Raw genomic sequence first — 21,290 nt, 5'->3', positions numbered from 1 at the left:
CCACCAGAGAGCTCCAACAGCAGACAGACAAAGGGGAGTGGAGGAGGAAGACACCCCAGGCAGGGGAAAGTGGGCAGCACTGACCTTCTTTGTTCTCCCCAGAGCCCTGTGTGAAGAGCAGCTGGTACTGTCGATTTGGGAAATTGGCTGGAAAAAACTTATTCATGAAGGGGCTGGAAGAGAAGGCAAAGCAGATTGGCAAACAGAGTCCCTGTGGGCAACCACAGCCCCAACACCACCCGAGGCCCCCATTTGCAGCTGTGATCTCCAGCATCCTCACAGCTGCCCCGATAGGAATTATTGTGGCCATTTTACACACATGAAAACAAAGGCCCTTAGACAGTATGAGACTGCTCGGGGTCACACAGGGTGTCAGTATCTGAGCTGAGACATGAACCTTGGGCACTGGACTCCTAGTGCTTCCATAATGTCTCTTGGTAATCACCCAAGAAACACAAAACAGAAGCAGACTTTCATGTAAAATGCAGTTTTCAGGAGAGCAATGGATTCCAAAGTCTGGTCCACGCACAGTCTGTATGAGAGTCCCTTTCAAGAATGCATATTCCTGGACTCCCTTCCAGACCTATTAAGTCAGATAACCTGATGGTCGCCCCACTCTGTGACTTGTGAGGCCTGAGATTTTGGGCTTGATCAACCAGAGGCATTGCAGTCTCCAGAACTGGAGCACCCTCACGCTGACTCCAGGCAGGCTTGGCCTCAACCCTGACAGCACTCTCTCTCATTATGCAGCATACTCTGCTCCCTGGCTAGGCAGGGAACAGATTTTCTTTTCTGGATCACCTTCAGAGCAAGATCAGCATATCAGGCCTCTCGGCCCAGCCTGGTCCTGGGGTGGGGAGGAGGATATAGAACAGCTATAAGCTTGGGTGGCCCAGCCCTGAAGCCTACTCTTTCATATACCAGCTGTGTGACCCTGGGTGAGCCACCCTAGTGGCCTGTCTCCTCAGGTGTCTGTGGGGATAATAATACCACCTGTCTCAAAGAGTTACTATGAAGACAGGAGAGAAGGCAGGGGAAACGTTTAGTCTAGCACTGGACGCACAGCAGGGATGTAAGAACTGTGAGCTTCCCTCTTCACTGGATCTTGGCCAGAGCCTGAGCTCAGAAGTATTCAGCAAGACCACATAGACTGACATGACTAATGAGACGGGCAAATCCAGGGCGGTGTTTCCAACTGATAGGTAAAAGGAGGCAGGCCATGAGTTACCCAGTGCACAGTGGTAAAGGCAGGGAAAAGGAAGCCATCTTTCTAAGACCCTGGAGCTTGGAGAAAGAAGATGTAGAATTAAGAAGCACCTCTGGGCCTCAGTTCCCTCACTTGTCAAACAGCCAATCCCTCCCAGTCTGCAAGGCTGTGGCAGGAATGATGAGAGGGCTTTGTGATTGGAGATGTGGGAAGCAGGAGTGGGCTTCCACAGCAGGCTCTGAGGAGCTGGGAGGCAGAAGCTGGGATGGGTAAGGCTGGAAGCTACTTTTGGCTCAGCCTGCTGAATCATTTTTGGGGAGGTCTGAAGCCAGAGTGTGTGTACAGAGGCAGAGAGAGGCTTGAGAAGCTAAGTCCCTCACTCCAGTCTGGCCTCTTCCATAGAAGCTTGATGCCTGGTTTATTAACCAGCAGATTAAGAGCATGGATTCTGTAGCCAGACTTCCTGGGTTCAAATCCTGACTGCCACTTATTAGTTATGTGACCTTCGCAGTTACTTAACTGCTCTGTGCAACTGTTTCCTCACTTGGAATACTATAACAGTATCTTTCTCGTAGTCTTACTAAGAGGATTAAATGAATGCTTGGCACTCTGTAAGCTTAACTGCAGTTTCAACTTCAAGTAGGAAGTCTCTAGATTGATGTCTTTATTATCTCAAGAAGAAAGGGGCTGCTGTACAACACAGGGCAAGAGTCGAACAACTCGGCTGGTGTGAGTCTGAACTTGAGGGTAGGGGTCTTATCTCATTACCTTCACCCCACCCACGCCTGGCCAGGTGCCGGGAGGCAGCTGGTAAATACTTGCTGAATGCTTCTGAATGCAGACTTCTGGAGCAGGCAGATTCATTCCGGCCCTTGATGGCTCACGTCAAACCTAAAGGTCACTGCTTCCTGCTGGGAAACCACATCCTGATGCCCTTCTCTCCTGGGAGTGGAAGGCAGGGTCACCGAAACTGGTGACATGGCTTCCTCTTCCTGGAGTGGCAGATTTTTGGCCTTAAGGATCTTTTTTCCTCTAGAGGTCAACTGGGTGGGACGTGAGTTCACAGGTGATAAAAAACAAGCTAAGGTTCCTTGGCAGGAAGGATTTTGGCATGGGCTTGGCTCTTGGTGACTGTGTAAGATAAAAGGTGGGCTGCAGCCCCTGCCTTACGTCAACACCCCAAGCTGCCGTTTCTTCCCAAAGAGGTTTGAGGTGGGCTGGGGGATGGTGGTGGGGGTAGAAGGGATCCCAAGAGCCCAGGGGCTGACGAGGTTCGAGGCTCAGGGCTTACAGCCTATCAGCAAGACTCGCCTCTGCCAATCCTCAGGAGACCTCAGGCCCACCGGTAGAGGGCGGCCAGCTCATCCTCTTTACGTCCTCTCTTCCCCTTCACTTCCACTCAAACTGGAAAGAATACTGGCCACGGAGTCAGGCAGACCAGGCACAAAACCTTACTTTGCTCCAGCTGTGAATCCTGGTGGCCTACAACCCCCCTGTCTCAATCCTTCAGATCTTGTTGGATCTCGAGGAAAGGCTAAGTTTGTAGATATAAACACTTTGCCAAAAATCCTAACACTGTACACTTTTTTGTTGAGAAAATATTTTTAAAAAATTCAATTTGATTGAAGAAAAGTAAATTTATTTTTGGACCAACTTTCTAAATAGCATGATTAAATTATGCCCCCCCCCAAATTACTTTCAGGAAATTCAGTTCTTTTCCATGTAAATTTTACAATAATGATTTCATTCATTCATTCATTCATTCATCTCTGATCCGTATCATCTTGAAAAGAGGATAGCTTTGACCCCCTACAGTGAGTACCTCTTCTGCCCATAGCTATCCATCCATTCATTATTTTTATACTCTTCCCAGGTCAAATTTCGTGCTCTAAATTTTATCAAGAAAATGATTATTCTGACAATTGTTAGCTACAAATTTTACTATGTGCAGTTTAGTTGCTGTTGGTTCTATTTTCTGTTGATAATTTCTATCAGTAAAAATTATGAATCCGTTAAAAGGCAGATGGACAACTGTTTCTTGGCTAGTCCATGACAAATTTGAGACAATATTCCTCAGTTATTGTTCCAAAGGAAAAAAAAGATGTCTTTGGTGTCAAAATGATACGGGTTCAAAATATTCTGCTTGGGCAGTTGGATTCTCTCTCTTGTAGGGTTGCTGGGATAAAATGAAATAATCAGTTCCTTAGCACATGGCCTACCAGTGGCTTTCAAAATAAATTGGGTTCTCTTACTCTGTGATGGTGGTTGGGCTGTGGGAGGGCTGGAGGTCTCAAGCCTCTCACAGATGCTGGGGTGGGATGGGTGAAGATTGGGGGATCCTAATCAGCAAGGAAAAGGAAGGATCCCAGTGCCTGGCAGTGACTAACCTCATGCCACACTGGGTCCATTAGGAAGGGAGAGGTCTGTCCTTTGAGGAAAAGTAACTGGGTCTGACACTATCTTGCCAGGTTCAAGCCAATCAGCTTCTCTAGGCCTTCGATTTTTAGGATGGGGGCAGGACTAGAATTCTCCCAAGGTGACTAGACCAAGATTTTGTGAGTGAAGGTAGATATAGTTGAAAAACACTGAACTCAGTCAAAAAAACCAGAGTTCAAGTCCCAGCTGTGACCTCAAGCTGTGACATCACTCTCAGTGTACTTGGCACTGTGCTCTAGGCATGTTATAGACATGGCTCACTTGATCTGTCCCATGCCCCTGCCAGAAGTACTTGGAGTATTTCTGTCTTATAGGTAAAGAAACTGATCTTTAGACAGCTTGAGTAGCTTACACAAATTATGGAGCCGACAGAGCCACGTCATGGGTCCAAGGCTGTCTGCCTCTCAAGTTCTCACTCCTGACTACCACACTGTCCTGCCAGTGTGCCTAGAGGAATGAATGAGGCCAAACTCACCTTAGCTTTCAATGCCTTTGTGAGCAGATCCTGTTCTCTCTGTCTAACTGCTCTAGAAAGATCCTGACTGTGCCCTCACCGTGCATGGACTTTCTAGCTCCTGGCCTGGCCTCTCCCTCCTCTGCAACTCTTCCAGGTTTCCTACCCTTCCAAGCTGAGTTTGAGTTGTATTCCTTCCTCCTGGGAACTTTTCTCACTCTGTTAGCTACCTCAGGGTGCATCAGTGATTCTCGGCCCGAGGCAGTACCACCTCAAGGGGCCCGATGGAAACAGATGGGGATGGGATGCTTTTGTAGTCACCAGCTGGGGGAAGGGCTGGAGGCACAATTCCAATTTTGGTAAGAGGGCTAGGGATGCCAGATGTTCACAATGCACAGAGAACTAGCATGTCTAAAACGCCAAGAACAGCTCTACCTGAGGATCATTAGTCTAGGTCCTTTATCCCCACTGAACTGACACAGCACGTGGCAATCTGAGCAGGTGGCAGTGTAAAGAGGACAGGCTCTTGGGCCACACAGACCTCGGTTTGAATCTTGGCTCTGCTGTTTATCAGCTGTGTGATCCTAGCAAATTTCTTAACCTCTCTGAGCTTCAGTTTCTAAATGTGACATAGAATTAAAAGCAAAAGCTAACTATATAAGGTTATCTGGTAGGTTAACAGAACAACAATAACAACAACGAACAGCAGTTCCTGGGCACACTAAGTGCCAGAATACTGTGTTAAAAGCTTTCCACATGACTCATGAGGAAGCTACTGGCATTTTCCTCCACATTCAGGTGATGAAATTGAGGCCAGAGAGATTAAGTAACTTGCCCAAAGTCACGGGGCTATGAAGTGACAGAGTCTGGATTCAAAGTCAGGTAGTCAAATTCCAGAGCCTGCACTCTAAACTGCTCACTACACTGCCCCTCTCTCACTATGAAGGAAGATCACGTGGCAGGTGCCTTGCTTAGTGCTTGGCGCAGCAAGCTACAACACTTGGCAGGGGGCTCTGGTATTACTCAACTCAGTACTGTGACAAGCAACATGATACCACTGTTCACAAATATTACTTTCCCAACAACTGGGGGATACTCTTATCCTCCGGATAAGAGTACTCACCGATACTCCTATCACTTCTTGTAAGGAAACTGTGGCCCAGTGAGGTTATGGTTCTCGTCCTAGGTCACCCACGGTGTGACAGGGGAAGATTCCCTTGGGTTTTACAGCCAGGATTCAAACCTGGCTCTGAATGATGCCAAAGGTTATGTTCTCATCCAAGACCCTGTACTGGCTCCCGAGAAAGCTGCTTCAAAGGCTGCAGAGATGCCTTCTGACCTGATGGTGTGGGACAGGGCCAGGATTCCCAGCACGAAGAAATACATGGACAGCAAGAGGTTGATGTACTCCTGGGAGAATATCTGAGGCGGAAATACAAAGAGAAATAGGAAGTCAGGGTTGCTGGTGGCTGTGAGGAAACCAGAGTCCTCCCTTCTTTCTGGAGGTTGGTCGCGCCTCTCTGAAGTTGAAGAACAGGGTCAGGAAGAATCTTTGACAGGACTAGGGGCTTCTAGTTTGTGGCTATGAGGAAAAAAGAGAAGAACCTCAGGCTGGCAGATGCACCTCCCCAAAGAGTCGGTGGGTTTGAGCTTGGTGGCTCTGTTATCTGGAGATGGACAATATTATGTTTGTGCCCAGAGTCCGGCATGGGAATCGTGGGGGAGGGGAGCTCTCTGAACCTCAGAAAGCACTTTTGTTTCCTTCTCCCTGCTCTAGGGAGCCCCACTAGGGCTCTGAGCATGCTGCTGACAAGTCACCTGTGCCCCGCTCCATGGACAACCCCTCCCACGGTGCTGGCTGGAAGTTGTGCCTGCCAGCCCTGACAGCGGCTTCTTGGTCTTATGGTGTTAGGTAAAACAGAAATATTCTCTCTCACAGTGCTCCAAAGTCAACTGTCATATGTTAACTCTGGGCTTTGGGAAGGCTTTGCCATGTTGCTCCGTGTTCTTCTGAAACATCTTCTGAATCTGTCATTGTGAAGGTCTCTAACTGGAAGGCAATAACATGCTGTTGTGTGGGCCACAGGGACACTGGGCACTCCCAAGAATAGCTGTTCGGGATCTGTTTAAATCTGCCCAGTCGATCATATCGCTCCCCTGCTTATAGCCTCTCAGCAGCTTCCCTCTGTTCTCACAACTCAAGGTCCACAGCCTCGCCTTGGCCTCCAGGGCCCTCAGGGTGACTGCTGCAGACCCCAGCCGCGGATCATGCCATGCCTGTTCTCATCCTACGTGCTGTGGCCACACTGGCCTTTCTGTAGGGCCTTACTGGTGGGTGCCACATTCCCACCCACAGGCAGTCTGTGCACATGCTGTTCTGCTGCCTGGGTGCACTCCTCCCTTCACCTGGGCCAATGCTATTCATTCTTTTTCTGCTCTCAGCTCAGAGCAGCTTTCCTCGACATGACCACTTCTTCGTTAATTCGGTTCACGTCTACTGACTTCCTACCACACGTAGGGCAACATGCTAACTACTGGGGCTACAGCAAGAACTAAGTCAGAGAAGTTCTGGCCCTCACAGAGTTCCCATGGCAGTGAGAGAGAAGGAATCTCATAAGATATGAATGTGCAAATATTGTCAGGTGGTGATGAGAGCCAAGAAGAAAAGCAAAGCAGGGCAAGGACATGGAGAGAAAAGTGGGGAGAGCTGCTATTTAGACAGTTGGCCGGAGAAAGCCCCCCAACAGGACAATATTTACTTCATTTAGCAGTAGGACCATTAACTATGGGAGCAGCTGTGAGGGTATCTGGGGCAGGAGCATTTGAGGGAGTGAGAAGGGCAAGTGCAAAGGTCCTGCGGTGGGTATATGCTTATGTGCGCAGGAAATAGTGAAGGCCTGTGCCTGGGGCTGAGGGAGTAGAGGGGAATTTCAGGAGACAAGGCTGGGGAAGTAGGAGGGAAACAGACCCTGCTGTGCTGTGAAAAGGCTTTAGATTCATCTGGGTGAGACAGGCAGGAACTGGAAGGCTGAGGGCAGGGCTGTGATGTGATGGCCTGGGAGGGTTCCTCTGCTGCCTTGTGGAAGGCAGGTTCTACAGGGCACAAGTGGAAGCAGAGCCCAGTGAGGAGGGCACTGCGTAATCCAGCAGAGGGAGGATGGTGCCCTGGGCTGGGATGGAGGGATGTGATGATCAGTGGTCAGATTCCAGATCTGTTCTGGAACTGGAGATGCAGGATGTGCTGAGGGGCTGAGAAGGAGCAGGATGACTCCCGGGGTTTTTGGCCAAGTGGCGAGGTGGATGGAGGTGCTGCTAAGATGGGTGGCCTCAGCAGGAGCAGGGGTTCTCTCTAGCCTGATTCTTCTGTGCTTTCCTGGTGCTACAGACTTTGCCTTCACAGTACTTCTTAGGACTGTAACTTCACATTTACTTATGTGAATATTTAATTGGCATATGTCTCCACTACTTAACAGGAAGCTCCTTGAAGGCAGAGATGAGTTGGCTGTTTCTCACTCTGGTGTCCCCAGCATCTAGCACAGGGGCTGGTACAAGGCAGGCACTCAATAAATGTTTACAGAATGAATGACTGGATGAACATCTCAGTGGCCTACAACGTAAATGCTATAAGAAAAAGACCTGTGAAGAAAGCATGTGAATTGTGTTTTACTTATGACCATGTGGTATACCTTTCACGTTGTGTTCTTTCAACGTGGGTCCTTGGGAAAAATTTCTTTCTGGCCGCACCTCTGAGCGTCTGGTTGGCTTGACTGTGTGGCCTAGGAATTGTGCACCAAGCCTTGCTTTCTTTGTGCCCTGGCTGCTACAAAGTTAAATTTTTATAAGCTGCCTCAAAGCAATCAGTTTTAGATGAGGCAGAATAGAGGAGATTTTATGATTTTGAGAGAAATGTTACCAACTCCAGCGCCCCACTCAGGAGGAGAGGAGAAAAGGGGTTGAGTGACCATCACTACTAAGCAAACCAACCAACCAGCTATCAGTCTGGAGTTTGAGAGGAATCTGGTGGTTATGTTGTCCAAGCAGCTGCCTTTCAGAAATGTCAACGTGGACACTCTGGAGACATGGGGAAGAAGTATGCTGTGTCCTCTGGCACAAGACAGGCTTGGGCTTACCTGCCAGGAGAGGAGGACAGGCTGAGCAATAGGCACCCAGTGCCTTCAGTAAAAATGCGCATACCCTCTGCTGCCAGAAATTCTTTCCTGGGGAATATAGCCTAAGGAAAGAATCCTAAATACTAAAATGTTACAAGGTCTTGAGGCAAGGGCCTGGGTGTGGATTCCTGGCACTCAGCACAGCAAAGACTTGAAAAACATCTGCTAAAAGCCAATTCAGAGGCAATGGGCTAGATGTACACAGAACCAGAGAGATCTCAAAAGTACAGGGGAAAGGAAAAGGAAACAGAGGGAGATGTACTGCACAATTCTATGTATGGAAACTAGACTTTTACTCAATACACACCGATGCACCAACACCATAGATTTTACAAGGACACACACATCTAAGGACATAAATCAAACCATTAGGGCAGGTGCCTCTGGCAGAGAGGGAAATGGAGGTGGGAAATGGAGTTGGGCATCAAGAGTGGAGGGGGTAAAAAAAAAAAAAAAAGAAGGGCCTGGCATGGACAGTGTGCCATGAACCAAAGCATCTGATAAATTCAATTCTTCATCTGAGGTGTACACACACACACACACACACACACACACCAGTGAATACCTACTGTTATTTGATGCACTCTTAATTTATGAGTAAAAATCAGAATGATTTTATTCTGTTTAAAGTGAGGGGGATGCTGTAAGTCAACTGTGGTGTATCTGCTTATGGGTATCTTGAAAGTATTTAGTTCTGATCCCACAATGAGGGAGCGATGGAACAGGAAACAGGCATTCGCAATTATGTTTTTGTGTCACTCACAGACTGGTAAAATGCTAAAAATAATCTGGATGCTACATAATGCAGGTGAGAGTACAGGTAAGCCAGCACACTCATGATATAAACTGGTACAGTCTCTTTGGAGGGATGTGGCACTACCTGTCCAAATGACAATGGAGATGCCATCTGACCTGGTAATCCTACTGCAGATCCATCTGAAAATATGGGCCTGTGCCAAGATGTGCATAAAGATGTCCCTGGCAGTACTGCTGTGATGCCCCATCATTAAACACCCCTCAGGATACATCCGTAAAATAGAACCATGAGTAACTATTAAAAAGAATGCGGTAGATTTGATGGTATTGATATAAAAATATATCCATGGTAAGAATCGTACGTTTGAGATGTGAATTTATTTTTAAATTTTAACTTAAATGTAGATCTATGCATAAAAGAAAGGTTCACAAGAAACTATATTTGAGAGAGGATTATGGCTCATTTGTACCTTCCCTTAGATTGAAAAATAGTTTTTTAACTATGTACATGGTATTTTTTAAAATGTCAATTAAAAGCTGTCCTTGAAGAATTTTCAATAACCAGGAAAAAAGTGCTTGTGATGTGATATTAAAAAAAAAAAAAGAAAAAAGGACCTAATACTCCCATTATAATTATGTTAAAAAATATGCTTATTAGAAGCCTGCAAGGAGATATGGCAAAACATTGATAGGGATTACCTCTGTATTTTTCCCTCTTGATATTTTCCCCTCTAAGTTTTCAGAGTATATTACTTTTATAACTAGAAAATAGTATCTGTTATATTTTTTAAAAGTTTAAGGACAGTTTGCAGTAACACGAGAAAATGCTTATGATGTTATTAACGTGGAGTGAAAAAAGCAGCTACAAAATTGGATACAGCACGTGGTCACAGCTACGGCGAAACCATGCACGGGGAGAAACAGTGGAAGGACACACCTCAAAAGGGAATCTGTGATTGTCTCTGGTAGTGAGGTTTTGGATGACTGCTGTTTTCCCCTTTTTACTTTTCTGTGTTTTCCAGGTTTTCAACACTGAGCCTGTGTAACTTTTATTGGGAAAATAAACCTCGATAAATTAAAAAAAAAAAAAAACAATTAGTATGGTGGAGGTATGTCTGAGACACAAGCTATACCCCATCCCAACATAAACGGTACAATGAAACTAAATAGGCATTACGAAAACAAAACAAAAAGCTCCATGGAGAAAAGCAGTAAAGACTGGTGGGACAGAGTCCCCAAAACCAACAGCGGTTGTCTCTGGGTAGTGGGTCTAGGGGTGAATGACTATTTTTCCCTGCTCTTTATTTTCTATACATGAACATGCATGTCTCCTGTGATGGGAAAAATAAAACAAACAAAAAATACAGTTATTGAAACCAAATGACACAACAGGTGGCAAAGGACTTACTTTGAAAAAGAGGTAGAGTCCCAAGAGCGTGCAGCTGGCGATGATGGGGAAGCGGGCAGCATCCCGGCTGGTGATTGTCTCGGGCATGTCCGAGGCGTTCTAGAGGAGAGAAAAAAGGTGCCTACTGAGCAGGGCTGTGGTTCTGGCCTCCAAGGGTTGGACACTGGTGAGAATTTGGTGCCTGAATAGCTCATCGATCCCCTTCCCCCTCTCTGCCCTGGTTCATTTAGGTGGCTCAGGGTTCCCACGTTTTCCTGACTCAAGGCTTTTGTTCATGTTGTCCCCTCTGCCAAGGGTGCTGCCCAACCACCTGGGGTGAGATGTCTAATCCCTCTATTTTGCTACTGAAGAGATCTGGATCCTGACAGGAACAGTCCAGGGAGGACCCCGTGCACATGTGATCTGGGGAGAAGAGCTATGGCAGAGGCAGTGATGGTATGTAATAACTAAAAGAAAAAACTCTGGGAACGGGTGACAATGGAGCTGTCCTAGAATTCATGAGAACTGTTTCCAACTTTCTTATGGGTTAGCTAAGAGATAAACGTGATTAATCTTTTATCTAGTAGGTAGTGAGTGAATACTGAACAGAAATAAACCAAAAACCAACAAAACTGACAATAGCTGAACTGACAATGGCTGAACCCACACATAGGAAGATACCAACAGCAAAGAAAAGCAAATCTTAAGAAATCTGGGAAAACTGAATCTGGTAGGAGTGAAAGCCACAATTAAGTTTACAATGGCAGATGCTATAGTTGGCAAGAATGTGATCTGGGTGAAGAGCTGACAGAGGATAAATATTTACAAGAAAAAGAACTGAATGCAATGAAAATAATTTCAGTTTTATAAAAATGGAAAAAAAATTGGAAATGGAGTAACAGTGCAACAGAGGAATTAAACAGCTTCATAGAATTCGCACCAAAAGACTTTCTAATGAAAATCCATCAATAAATAGTAGAAGTCTAGTTTAAATTTATATTAAAAACACAGAGTGAAAAGCTTTCATGATCATGATGCTCTCCATGCCCTCTCCTAGGCAGAATCTTCGGTTCTCAAGGACCCAGCAAATGTCACTGCCATGAAGCTTTCTGAGATTTCCTCACGGGGATAAGCCTACTTCCCAACCACAATTCTCATTGCATTTTATATGTCTAATTCTACTTTAAATTATAGCTACTAGAAGTCCTAGCAAGGCCATATTAGACTTCTGCTCATGTCAAAGGGAAGTTCTTTCCACAAGAGCCACAGTCTCATCAGAGTGCCCAAGCGTCCATCATCACATCCATCCTCTGAATGAGGCACCGGCATCCCTGGGAGAAGGGATCATGTGCAGCTGCTGTTGCATATATATTTTGGCTCACAATTGCCTCTTAAAAACCAACAGGACAAAACAAGGTAAGGAGAAAGTTGCCTGGAGAGGTAGATTTTGGCTCTTGTGTCCCTGTAGAAGGCTGCAGTAGGGGAAGGAGATGGGGGCCAAAAGCAGCAAGCCTGTGAAATGATCACCAGATGGAGAGGTGGGGAACTGGGAAGCTTATATGCCACTGGTTTGCATACGAACTGGTCCAGCCTTTGGGGAGGGCGACTGGGCAGCTGTGTCAAATTATGACTTGCACATGCCCAAGATACAAAGATTCACAGAACAGGAATTACAAATGGCTCTTAATCACAGGAAAAATGTTCCTCACTTTTAATAAGAGCTTGAATTGCAGTATATGAAGTTACATTTTTCATCATCAGAATGACAAAAATCCACACGTTTTGATAACACACTGGGTTGGCAAGGTTGAGGGGAAACAGGTGCTGACCTACATTGTTGACAGGAGGGCACATCAGTCTCGCTGTAGACAGCACACTGGCAACATGTGTCAGAATCACAAATGCACATAACTTTTGACCAAGCAATTCTACTTCTGGGAATTTTTCCTACGGATATAATTCACACATGTAAAAAATGATGCATACAAAATATAGCGAAGGTATTCATTGCTCTCTTAATGGCTTACAGGGTGACTGACATTTACTCATCTGTCAAACAGATGACAATCTCTAGCTTTACTTACCTCTAAAAGGGCCAAGAGGCTTAAACCAACTTAGATATGGAATGTGAAAGAGGCTGGCAAACTGTAAAGTGCCGTGACCCTATGAGGAGCCGTGATTAACAGGGAGGTCCTTCACCAAATCCCCACACATGCATAGCTGAGGTGGCCCAGGCACAGGACTGGGAGGTAGGCGCTCTCTTCTGGAGCTACCAGAGGCAGCTCTGTGTGAGTCACTCTCTGGCAGTGTTGCTGGGAGGTGGTGATGGGGTGGGTGAGCAATACCAACACTGAGAGTCAGGGTCATCGTCCTTCCCTCTTCTCTCCCAGCCCCCGGTTTCTGTTTTTGGCAGTGGTATACTGAGGGGCTTAGGCAAGTGCCTCACCCCTCTGTGTACCTCCTTCCGCAAATTCAATGTTTCCTGTGTAGCAATAGTGTGAGCACAAAAAAATACTAGCTCCTGATCTCAAGGAGTTCATAGGCAGGTAAGTCAATATCTTGACATGTAAATAGAATATCACAATACAGTGTGACACGTGACAAAATGAAACATGCACACTGGTGTGATACACGGTTTGAGTGCCAAATGGTAGAGAGCGCTCTGAGGCCAGAAAGCCTGTTCTGCTACCCAGCTCTGCTGTTTTCCAGCCATGGGACTTTGTCGGTTATTCTCTCTTAGAGCCCCAATTCCCTCAGTTGTAATATGAGTGGCAGGATTCTATGATTTTTGCACTGGAAGTATTTATTGCTGTGCATTAAGCAAGTCACACAAGTTGTATGAATGATTTGTATTATTATTATTATGTACAAGGAAATTATGAGAAAGCAGACAAGACACCACTTCTGCAGGAAAGAAGGGAGTGCCAGAGGTGGTTGGAGCAGATGTCACTTAAGCACGACTCTGAAGGCCAAGCACAAAGGTGTCCAAGCACAAAGATGTGAAAGTACACAAAGGACTCTGGCTTTGCCTAAAAACCAGTGTTACGGCTCATTTCCACATAATCCTTTCAATTTAGCCCAATATCCGGGGTGGAAAGAGGCTTAATACTATTGGATGACAAAACAAAGTTGGACAGATGTTCCACCATAGAGAAGAATCCGGTCTTCTCCATGGGTGACTGTTATATCCTATACTGCAATGCTGAGTCAGAACGGGAGACTTGAAATCCGACTGACAATAACAAGGGCAACATTTACTGAGAACTTTCTAGGGGCCAAGCACTCTTGTAGGTGCTTTACATGATTTCATCCTCATGAAAAATGAAGCCAGGACTTTTAATAGCTCCATCTTATAGATGAAGAAACCGAGGCTCAGAGAGGTGAAGCAACTTGCTTTAAGGTCACACGGATGGCGAGTGGCAGGGCCAGGATTCACACTGAGGCCATCTGGTTCGAGCCCAGACTCTTGGTTATTACTTCCCAAATGCCCTCTACCTTTCCCATCTGGAAATTTCTGCTGGAAGGTTGTGACAAGATGCTCAGGGAGCCTGAGACCTTTTTTGAGGAACAGCTTCCTGTAGGCAACAGAACAGTTAATCTCCATAGTTACAAAAATACTAAATGTTGTTAGAATTCTCTACTAATTCGACTTGGATTTTTTTAAACCAGCTGCTCTTATGCAAATGCTATAGCTCCTGAAACAAAAAACATAATTAAAGAGTAGGGGTAAAAGCTAACACAAATAGCAGAAATAAATTTAGCTTCCAGTGATATTCTGGATGTCAGTTATCAGGGCGGAAGCGAAAGCAGTGAGGGAGGACCGATGCCCAGCCTAAAGCCACTGGCTCTCCTTGAGCTCTGGGAGTACTGCTTCCAGGCCATGCCCTAGAAAACGCTTGAATTCACGGACCACTCTGTTACTCTGTCACTCTAGCTAGAGACCCCAGGGTCTCCACTCCTTACCACCACTTTCACTCAATCACCTCACTATGTTTCTGCTTCCTAGCATTTCCTGAACTGCCCCCCTCGCCCCATTCCTTTGCCCCCACTGTAGTCTTCACCCAACCATCTCACCAGCCTCCACCCTTTCTCCCTCCTGCATATCCCCACTCTGCCAGGAGCACTTTCTGAAGCCTAAACCTGACTGTATCACATACCTGCTCTAAAACCTCCAGAGAAGGGACTACTAAGCAGCATTGCACAAGAATCGAGGCCACTGCTGGTGGGAGTGTAAACTAATACAGCCACTACAGTGGATAATTTGGTAAAGTTAAAACACATAGCCTTCGACCCAGCAAATCAACTGCAAGGAATTTATCCTACACACACACACACGCGCGCGCGAGCGCGCGAAATAACAAATGTACAAGAAGATTGATTTCAGCATGGCTTCTAACAGCAAAAGACTGATACAACCTAAATGACCAGCAGAAGACTCTAAGTCAGAGGCTTTCACACTTGAGCACACATCAGAATCACCAGGAAGTCTTGTGAAAATAGACTGCTGGGCCCACCTGGAGTTTCTGGTTCAGAATTTGCATTTCTCACAAGGTCCTGGGTGATGCGGATGCTGCTGGTTCAGGGATCACACTTTGAGAACCACTGTTCTGAACACTGTGGGGTACAGGTGGGACACCATACAGCTGATAAAGAACACAACCACTCCACAGGTACCGACATATTCATCTCCAACATATATTTGGTGAAAAAAGTAAGGTGCAAAAAAGAGTATACATACAACAAAATACAACAGTTACATAGCAAAAATGGGGAAAAGCGTATGTTTATTCATTTGTAAAGGCACAGGATCTCTTGGATGTTTATACAAGAAACAGGTACCATGGTCTGCCTCTGGGGAGGGAACGTGGCAGTGGGGTTGGGAGGAAGACTCCTTGGGCACCCCTTTGTTTCTCTGGGATTCTACACCGTGGGCGCGTATCACCCGCCCTCCCTGCCATGGAGCAGTGAGGTACACCTACATGTACTGACACAGGAACATGACCAAGCCATTGCTAACGAAAAAAAAAAAATCAAGCTATAGTGCATTATGTGCTGTAAAATCCCATTTTTATAAAAGTAAGTTTACATGTGGATACACACACAGGCACATACATGTTTACATACACACCAAAAAAAGTTCTGGAAGGTTACACGCCAAACAGCTCACTGGGTTACCTCCAAGGAGAGGTACTGAGGAAGCTTTTATATATATATTTTTTTTCAGGTGAGGCAACCCTTGGTTGCCTCACAGATTGCAAGGACCTTGTCAGTTTACAATCTCATATTTTTTATTTTTTTACACCTACAGCACTTGGTCTTCCTAGGTGGTCTCCCATCCAAGTACTAACCAGGCCCGACCCTGCTTAGCTTCCAAGATCAGACGGGATCTAAGGGTGGCATGTTGTTCAGGGTGGCATGGCCGTAGATGAGGCTTTTATACTTCTGCATTGCTTGAATTTTTTTTTTTTACAAGTGCAAATGTGTAGTACTTTTGTAACTATGAAGATTAACTGTTGCATTGCCGTCAGGATTCTGTACCTCAGAAAGCACGAAGGCTCCAAATGCTCCGTGAGCATCTTTTTGTTGCCCTACCTGAGCCCCAGGCTCACGTCATACTACTCAAGGCCTCCCTGAACACACCAGTGGTCCAGGCCCTCCTCCCCTCCTGTTCTGCCTACCAAACTCTCACTCTTCTATACAAAGACAACTCTAGGAGGCACATCGACATTCGGTTTAGTCAGCTGGTCACACACACATCTGTTTTTCCTTGGTGACGGAACTCTGTGAGGGCAAGGCTTGGCCTTCTTTGTCCTGGCACCCATGGTAGCCAGCCCAGGGCCTGGCAAAGAGCAGGAGCCCAGTCCAGTTGGCTGAAGGGCTCCTCTGAGTTACAGGTCAAGAGCCTTTGAAGAGATCTGATGTGCAGCTATTGCTGGAGCTGGGGATTTGCTCTCTTCTGGGAAAACAGGTCTCTGACAGGGATGGGCACCATCTAAGATTGCTCCTCCCAAGGCTACACACTCCTGGATGCCCCACCTTCCTCTCTCCATGATTTCACAATGTGCCCTGCCTGCTACGGACAAGTTGGCTCCAGGGAGAATTTTGTCCTCATATGCCCTCTCAGCTGGCTTTGGGGTTTAACACTGGTGGGAAATCAAAATTCCTGCCCTCCCCATCCCAATGACTTTTCTCTCTGATTGCCAAGGGCCCAGAGAAGCATGACTCGGGGTAGTAAAAGGCATTTTTCCCTCGGCCAAAATGCCACCAGTGTGGGTCTTTAGAGGCACCTACACAGCAAAGAGAGTGCCCTGGACTAGTGACAGCTGGTTCTGTCCCTAACTGGCAGAGTGATCCTGAGAGGTCATTTCTTTGACTCTCAGTTCTGTCTGTATAATGGGGATAATAAAATTGGCTCTGCCTGCCACACTTGGCTACTGGGAGACTCAAAGAGGGTGAAGGCTCTGTATAGTTTAGAACCTCCTAGTCGTGGGAAGCTACTAAGCATCAGGTCCTTTGCAATTTCATGCAGTCTTCCAACCCCCCATGCCCTGCAGGAGATGCTGGGGGAAGTATTTAGAAGCCACAGCGGATCTAAAGCTCTCTTCTATCCAGACCCTCCGATTCACCCACACCATCTCCTGAACTGCCTTGCGCCTCTGCTCACCAGGTTTCCTCTGCCTAGAATGTCTCTACATCAAAGCTCAAGCCCACTTTCGCCACAAGGCCACCCTGCCCTGCCGCAAGTGTGTTCAGCATTTCACCCTAAACCCTGAGCACTACTTGTGTTACAGTCGCCTGTATCACATTGAGGGTGTTATTCCTCCCTCATCCAGACACCAAAACTCCCTGGTGACAGGGCTCTGACCATCTCTGCAGCATCCCTACACCCTAGACAATAGTGGAGGTTCAGGAAATTTTGTTGCCTGGAAGGTGTTTTCTAAAGAGATTAGTGACTCATATGCAGAAAGTGCCAAGAATTACTCAGTTAAGGAGCCCCTCAGATCAGGCTGCTCAGCTGACACACGCTGGCCATCATCTCCTTTGTCCTGGTCTATTTCAGAACTTCTCCCTGCACCAAGTGTCAACCTGAAAGGTATGGCAGGGAGGCTGAAGGCCACCTGAATTCTGCTTAGAAGAGGCATTACAGAAAGGCAAGTGGGGCCACCTAAGCCTTTCCTGACTACTCCCCTCTACGTCTGACCACAGAGCGAGCCAGCAGGTGAGTTCTCTGATTTCAGAGATGGCAGGTGGCAGGCCTCAGCTACTGCTCAAGTTGGGTGATGTTTCAAGATCCCGGCCTGAGCAGTTTCAAAAGTGGCAGCTACTTTGTGGGCCTGCCCTCTTTGGGTAAGACAGCTTCCGCTTAGGTTCAACTTCAGGTTTGGGTCAGGGAGAAGCAGCAGGGAACTATAGATTAGGAGGTTTTGGAGGAGGGGACTGGGTGCCAGGAAGTGAGAAGCTATTGGTACAATGGGCTAGAAAGGGCTTAATATAGGGAAGAAGAGTGGGGAGGAAGTGGGGAGGTAGAAGGTGCCTGGGTTCTCTTTGGTATCCAATGGGACAAATGTTGAGGAAAGGCAGGGATGAGGTCTGGCCCAGTCTGACCAGAGAGGCCAACAGCAGCTAAGTTACTTGGCAGGTAGGCCCAATTTGGTGGAGGGACGGTCTTGGAGGCATAGGGAGAAAGGCTATTTTGAAGTAGGGTCAGGATCTGGGGTAGGAATAGGGTTAGGGATTGAAACAGGGTCTGGGCTCAGGCTAGGACAGGTAGGCAAGGTTGGCTGGTTGTCAGGGAGAGGAAACCAGCAAAATAAGGGGTTTACGCCTGGTTAAAAAGGGAAGCGCCAAGGTGCCATGCTCTGAGGGGTCAGCTGGCTGAAACTGGTTCCAGAAAGTGATGCAAAAAAACTGGGGGCTGAGATCTCGGGCTATATTCCTGGGTTAATATTTTTTATTTTAGAGGCAAGAGCCTGATCTGGGGGTTCTGGGAGAGCACACTACAGACTATAGTTAGACAGGTATCAAGAATCTAGGGATGGACCTGGATGCTAGAATCTGCCCTGGAATGGGGTGAGTCAAGGTTCCTAATGGAGGGATGGGGCAAGATTGTACCATTCAGGAGTTCTCAGGACCAGTGCCCCCTTAGGTACAGATTGGGATTAACCCGGAGCCCGGGATGGGGTGACTGCCCAGATGGGATGAACAGCCACAGCGGAGGGTGGGGCTGGTCTGGCTGGGTCCAGTAGGCTCAGAACAATTAGTGTCCCAATCAGAGTGTGAGGGGCGACTGAGTGTTCCCAGTATGTTGTACAGAGAGAGGAATGTGTCAAGGTGAAAGTGGGGGTAGAACCTAGGCCCTATTTAAGGAAGGTTCGCGGGTCGGTGCCCCGATTCTGAGGCACCTAAGGCCAATCCTGGGATGTGGGCCTGGGGTGGAGAAGCTGGGAAGGGTCAGTGTCAGGGAGAGTGAGTGTCTGTCCTGTCTAGGGAGGGCGGGCGGGGGCGGGCCCGTGTCAGCTGTGTCCCCGGTGGGAGGATGGAAAGCACCCACTTTTGCCGCTGACCCTACCTTGCCGCGGGCGCAGCGCACGGAACGCAGGGCGCCGAAGAAGATGGGCAGCAGCGCCATGAGTAGGAGGCTGCCGTAGGCCAGCGCGATGCCCTCGGGCGTGGAAGGCGGCCGCGTCGTGCCGTTGGCTGGGCTGCCTGCCTCGGCGCTGCCATTATGCGGGTCGCTAAGGGCCGAGTCCATGGCGAGGCTGCGCTCGGGGTCCGACTCCAGTTCCGGCCGCTGCAGTACAGACGCAGAAGGGAAGACAGGCGCTGCGGGGAAAGCCACGTTCCCCTAAAGAAACAGGAAGTGACGTGCCTCCTTCGCCGGCCCATGCCGCGCACGCGTGCGCGTTCATGTCTCCCCGCCCGCGCGCCCTCCAGCGGTGGCGGAGGGCCAGGCGGCCAGTTGCTAAGCAACTTGCCAGCGGTCGAGAAAGGAACGCTGGACCTCTGTCTGCTGTGGGCATTCATGCCGAGAGAGACATGAGGATCCCATTCCACAGTCCCAGTCGACCTCCTCAATCCCAGTTTGTCCCACAGATCCTCATTCTAATAACTAAGTATCTGTTTACTCATGCATGAATTCATCCAATATTCAATCGTTCCTCTACTTCTTAAATACTTGAGTATCTCATTATATGCCAAGCACTGTCCTAGGCTCTAGGGACACAGAGGGGAAAATACAAGCAAAATTTCGTCCCTATTCTCATGAAGCTTGCTTCTTTAGTGTGATGGGATGCGGGGGGGTGGGGGTTGTTGGGAAGACCATAAATAAAATGAACAAAATAAAGTATAAAGTTTATAGGATGTTAGTGTATAGCTAAATGTTACATAGCATAGCATGTTAACGGAGATAATTTAGAGAGACCTCCCTCTCTACAAACCTAGTACACTTCTGTTTATGGCTTGGGCCAGGGTGGTTCCAGCCAGTTCCAGAGGATGAAGGTCAGGTGGCTGGTTCTGTACATGATCAGCCCTATGGGGCTCCCAGTGTTTGTGTGTCCAGGAGTGAGGAGAGAGTGACTTGGATTTGGGGCAGGCTAACACTGTTTGGGGCTCCTGGGTATGCTACTGCTGCCCTTGTTCAGAGCTGGAGAAAGTATGTGGCAGAGAAACTGGAGAAAGCTGCACCCTATAGGCACCCAGCACTGGAGAAACTTTGAGCCAAGCAGAAAGGAGAAGAAAGCATGCTCTCCAGGAACCCAGGGAGTGAGTCAACCTGGAATCAGGAAGGGAAGATCCATCCTCCTCCAGGATTCCTCTAGCACACTCTACTGAAAAGACTTAACATACGTCAGTTGGCAGAGGAGAAATTTATAAGGCCCAGCTCCATTATCACACAGAGCTGCCAAAAAGAGTGAACTTAGAGCTGTGAGGTAATAAGTTGATAAAGAACACAGATGGTATAAAATCACACGACTTGGTTCAAGCTTGACAGGTGGTGAGGTGGGGCTGGAGCATGGGGTTCATGATGAGGGGAGACAAAGGCAAAGAGTCAAACTATAAAAGTTTGAATAACAGAGTTGTTTGCCTAGTATGTTTCAGGCACTGTACTAATAACTTTATGTGCATTTTTTTTTTATCTCTATAACACTAGTAAGGGATGATTGGTTTCATTTTACAGATGAGGAAACTAGTTAGCCTCACAGAGGTAAACTAGCCAGCCCAGGTCATACAGTCAGCAATGGGGGAGGAGAGACTTGAACTCAGGTCTGTAAGACTCCAAAGTTGCTGCTCTTTCCAACATTCCAGCTACACAGAAGGTTAAGGAATTTGGACCAGAGTATCTTAGTTCTGGGCAGGCAATGTATAGTTTCAGGCTCTGTTTTTCAGTATGCTGAACCTGACCTGAATGGATGGGTGAAGGCAGTGTGCCTGATGAATTCATCCATCAATAATTCAGGCCACAAGGTTTGCCTAGCAACCGGGCCTCATGGCACTGAGCCTCCTCATCTGAGAGCATACAATTGGAAATCAGAGACATTCCTGTTTCATGATAGGCTGAGCACTTAAATTTAGTTTGGCCTAAGGCAGATCTGGCCATCTCCCTTTACACTCCAAAGTGGGAGATTGTGAATATGATCCAGGGAGTTGAGGGGCTGACCCAAGTTCAGAAAGCTCCTGTCAATGGTGGATTTCTGGTTTGAAGCCAACCTGTCTCGATATTCTCCAGGGACAGGAATAAGGCAGTCTTGGTGGGACGGGGGTGGTGCTCAAGGCTTTATCTGCTAAAGCCTCCTGGATAAGGATGTTTTCCCAGAGGAGATCTGAGCTGAGGTCGAGAATGGAGGCTGTTTAGAGCCTGGGATGGTTAAATTACAAAATATT

General features: G+C 47.3%; 1 protein-coding gene and 1 pseudogene across 9 annotated transcripts in view; both read right to left on the bottom strand.

The window, feature by feature from the left end:
• The window catches only part of HM13 (histocompatibility minor 13), a 39,019-nt gene extending 19,715 nt beyond the window's left edge, over positions 1-19,304 (bottom strand). For 3 of the 9 annotated variants that reach the window (XR_003043115.1, XR_003043116.1, XM_025039841.1), the window contains exons 1-5: positions 18,979-19,285; positions 10,431-10,529; positions 9,960-10,088; positions 5,437-5,519; positions 85-173 (exon numbers count right to left, since the gene is read on the bottom strand). Coding sequence is in view for 3 of the 9 variants with exons in the window: in XM_025039841.1 (XP_024895609.1) it covers positions 85-173; positions 5,437-5,519; positions 9,960-10,088; positions 10,431-10,529; positions 18,979-19,161 (583 nt within the window). In the remaining 6 variants the exon portion in view is untranslated. Of the gene's footprint in view, positions 1-84; positions 174-5,436; positions 5,520-9,959; positions 10,089-10,430; positions 10,530-18,978 lie in introns of all 9 variants that reach the window. The other 6 variants (XR_003043118.1, XM_006921693.3, XM_006921692.3 and 3 more) reach the window with 3 other exon arrangements.
• On the bottom strand, positions 15,709-15,836 carry LOC112471191 (annotated as a pseudogene).
• Positions 19,305-21,290: the final 1,986 nt, after the last annotated feature.

This window comes from Pteropus alecto, unplaced genomic scaffold, assembly GCF_000325575.1.
Source record: "Pteropus alecto unplaced genomic scaffold, ASM32557v1 scaffold45, whole genome shotgun sequence".
NCBI lineage: Eukaryota > Metazoa > Chordata > Mammalia > Chiroptera > Pteropodidae > Pteropus > Pteropus alecto.
This window is presented reverse-complemented; position numbering and strand designations above follow the sequence as displayed.